At 43.5% G+C, this 2,615-nt stretch overlaps 1 protein-coding gene across 1 annotated transcript in view; it reads left to right on the top strand.

The window, feature by feature from the left end:
• The window catches only part of COL3A1 (collagen type III alpha 1 chain), a 67,261-nt gene that overhangs the window by 42,138 nt on the left and 22,508 nt on the right, over positions 1-2,615 (top strand). The window contains 3 exon segments of the mRNA XM_010713346.3: positions 735-896; positions 1,005-1,112; positions 2,120-2,227. Of these exon segments, the coding sequence (XP_010711648.1) occupies positions 735-896; positions 1,005-1,112; positions 2,120-2,227 (378 nt within the window).

A 2,615-nucleotide genomic window follows, 5' to 3' on the forward strand; every position in this document is an offset into this window, starting at 1 on the left:
AAAAAAAAAAAAAAAAGTGATGCTTACGCATTATCTATTTCCAGACATCTTATACACCGTTTCATAATGTCCTTGAGTGTTCAACTTGCACCCACTTGAGTCTTGATTAGTAAAATCCAGTCTCTTAGATTCTTTTTAAAGTTGAAGGAAATACAAAGAATAAGACGCGTTTTCCCGTTATTTTAAATACAAAATACTATCTGTCCATCTTACTATAACTGGGATATATTCGAATAAACAAGTTAGCATAGTTACCGATAGATGTAAATATCACTAAATGACAAGACAAATTAGGATTTTTTTTATGGAAAAGCTTCTCATTCTGCCTATGTCCAAGGCATTATTAAAGTTACCCAGCATGAGTGTTTCCTGAAATCAGCTGGGACCACCCTGGCTTCAAATTTTGATGGCAGCGCTTTGGGTGAGGAATGCGTATCCTGTTTTAGATGCGCTACAGCCACCAGACGTCCCAAATGTGCAGGTGTTGTACTATGGAGATATTAAATATTTCCGGAGAACAGGGAGGGAAAAAAATGTGGGCTGGAAGCAGCAGTAGTCAAGGGGACAAATAGTCCTTTTAAGATCCGATCTTGATGTACCAGGGTTGTGCTCTCAATCTACCATTAGGCAATTAAACCAATTGGATTGGCTTTCACGAGGGAAGATAAATACCAGTAAGTATGTTGTGCTCTTTAAGATAATACAGCTCATGCTCTTCTTTCTAAAATTGGTAGGGTAGTCCAGGTCCCCCTGGTAATGCAGGGCCTGCGGGCAAGGATGGGCCTCCCGGACCCCCTGGTAATGCTGGTCCTCCTGGTGGTTCAGGACCTCCTGGACTACGTGGTGAGCCTGGAGCACCGGGTGAAAAAGGGCCTCCAGGTGCACGGGGAGAGAGGGTAAGTACATGTCCAGTCAGGAAAGTTGAATGATAGGTAGAGGCTGAATGTGTCAACTATCGGAAGCGAGATGCTTGGCGTTGATTAGCCTAACCTTTCTTTAAACAGGGGACACCAGGTGACCCAGGACCCCAAGGCATCATTGGCAGCCGTGGCAGTACGGGTTTACCCGGTCCACGTGGCCTCCCTGGCCCAGCTGGCATGGCAGGTGGCAAGGTAAGCGTGCGCATACTGAGATGATGGCCTTGCAGATTTTAGTCCAGTTGTTTCCACTTAAATCCCTAAAATCAGACTTGAAAACATCCAGTGGTTACTGGATGTCTCTAAGGTAGTCTTTAATCTTTATTCCTAAGGCTCTTGGATCGGATTAATTGCTATTATATTAAGTATATAACCACCTTCACCCCTTGGGGAGAAATGAAGTATAGAAGCTCCTAGAGAGTTTAAATCATAGTTTCAGCTACCACCAGATATTTTTGCTTAATTATCAATCTTTCTTGCTCTATGACTCGAACAGGAAAATAATTTAACCTGCTCCAGAAAAGGAGATGGGAAGCTGGCTTTGTGTTCAATCACCGAAAGCTAGGATAGGCAGTTGTTTTTTGTTAAATGCTTTAGCTATTGTTTTCGGGCATTTAAGAGGTGATATACCTCTGTATAATCAACAAGGTCTTGAGAGAGCATACAGCTGGAAAGATTATCTCGTTGGAAAGGGATATTCAGAAAGATTACTTGTGTCCTGGGCTCGCAGGAAAAACTCCAAGAGAAGGGATATCCAGAGAGAGATCCTCCCTCCAGTGGCGCTCAGCCCTTAAATGGGGTCTAGGAGATGTGGAGCCAGACTCCACCCCTTCTGGTCACACAGGTGAACTGCCTTTACCTGTGCTCCTAAGGTCAACACTGTGTTTGCGTCAGGTGATGGATCAGAGGTTCGGGCAGTGACTCAATAGTCACTCAGTCAGGATCCTTAGTACGTTCTACTTGAGAAAACAGTAAAGTATGCTCCTCAGTTTCAAGTGTCTACGTGTATTACTATTGATGAAAAGGAAGTCTGAACGTGTTCTTCCTTTGCATATTCCAAGTATACCCAATCACCAAAGTTGCAGTGGCGCTTCACTTGATCTGATATCCTTCATTACCGCATGCTTTGTTGAAGACGTACAATACAATGTCATTCAATAAGCATACTATCTGCAGTTAAATCTTCTTCCCTTTTTTGTCAGGGTGAAGATGGTAAACCAGGTGTGAATGGTGTCCCGGGAGAACGTGGTGCTCCTGGTCCGCAAGGTCCCATGGGTCAGAGAGGCTTACCTGGAGAGCCGGGCAGAGATGTGAGTGGATGCGTTAGACCTTTCTGATAGCTTTTGAGTTACATGCAGAAAAATCAGGAAGTAAACTTTGCTTTAAAGTTAGCGAAAGTTCCCTCAAGCGCCTGGTGCACAGTCCTGGGCAGATGACCTTTTCATGAAGGAGGTGTAACCTATAATGTCCATTGGGTTGTTTTTTACCTGGGGATCGCATTTCGGTCTCCCTGGAATGCAAATGAGAGAACTTTGTGCCTGTACGTTTAAAAATTAAAACGTTAGAAAGATTTTTAATGGACCCTTCCACCTTCCGGAACACTTGTCTGTTGAAAATGCTTTCCTAGTCTGAAGAACAGGATTTCATTTTACAGGAGAAAATGCTGCCTATGTATAATTGGGTTGTTTTGGCTTTTTT

This window comes from Meleagris gallopavo, chromosome 7, assembly GCF_000146605.3.
Source record: "Meleagris gallopavo isolate NT-WF06-2002-E0010 breed Aviagen turkey brand Nicholas breeding stock chromosome 7, Turkey_5.1, whole genome shotgun sequence".
Taxonomy (NCBI): domain Eukaryota; kingdom Metazoa; phylum Chordata; class Aves; order Galliformes; family Phasianidae; genus Meleagris; species Meleagris gallopavo.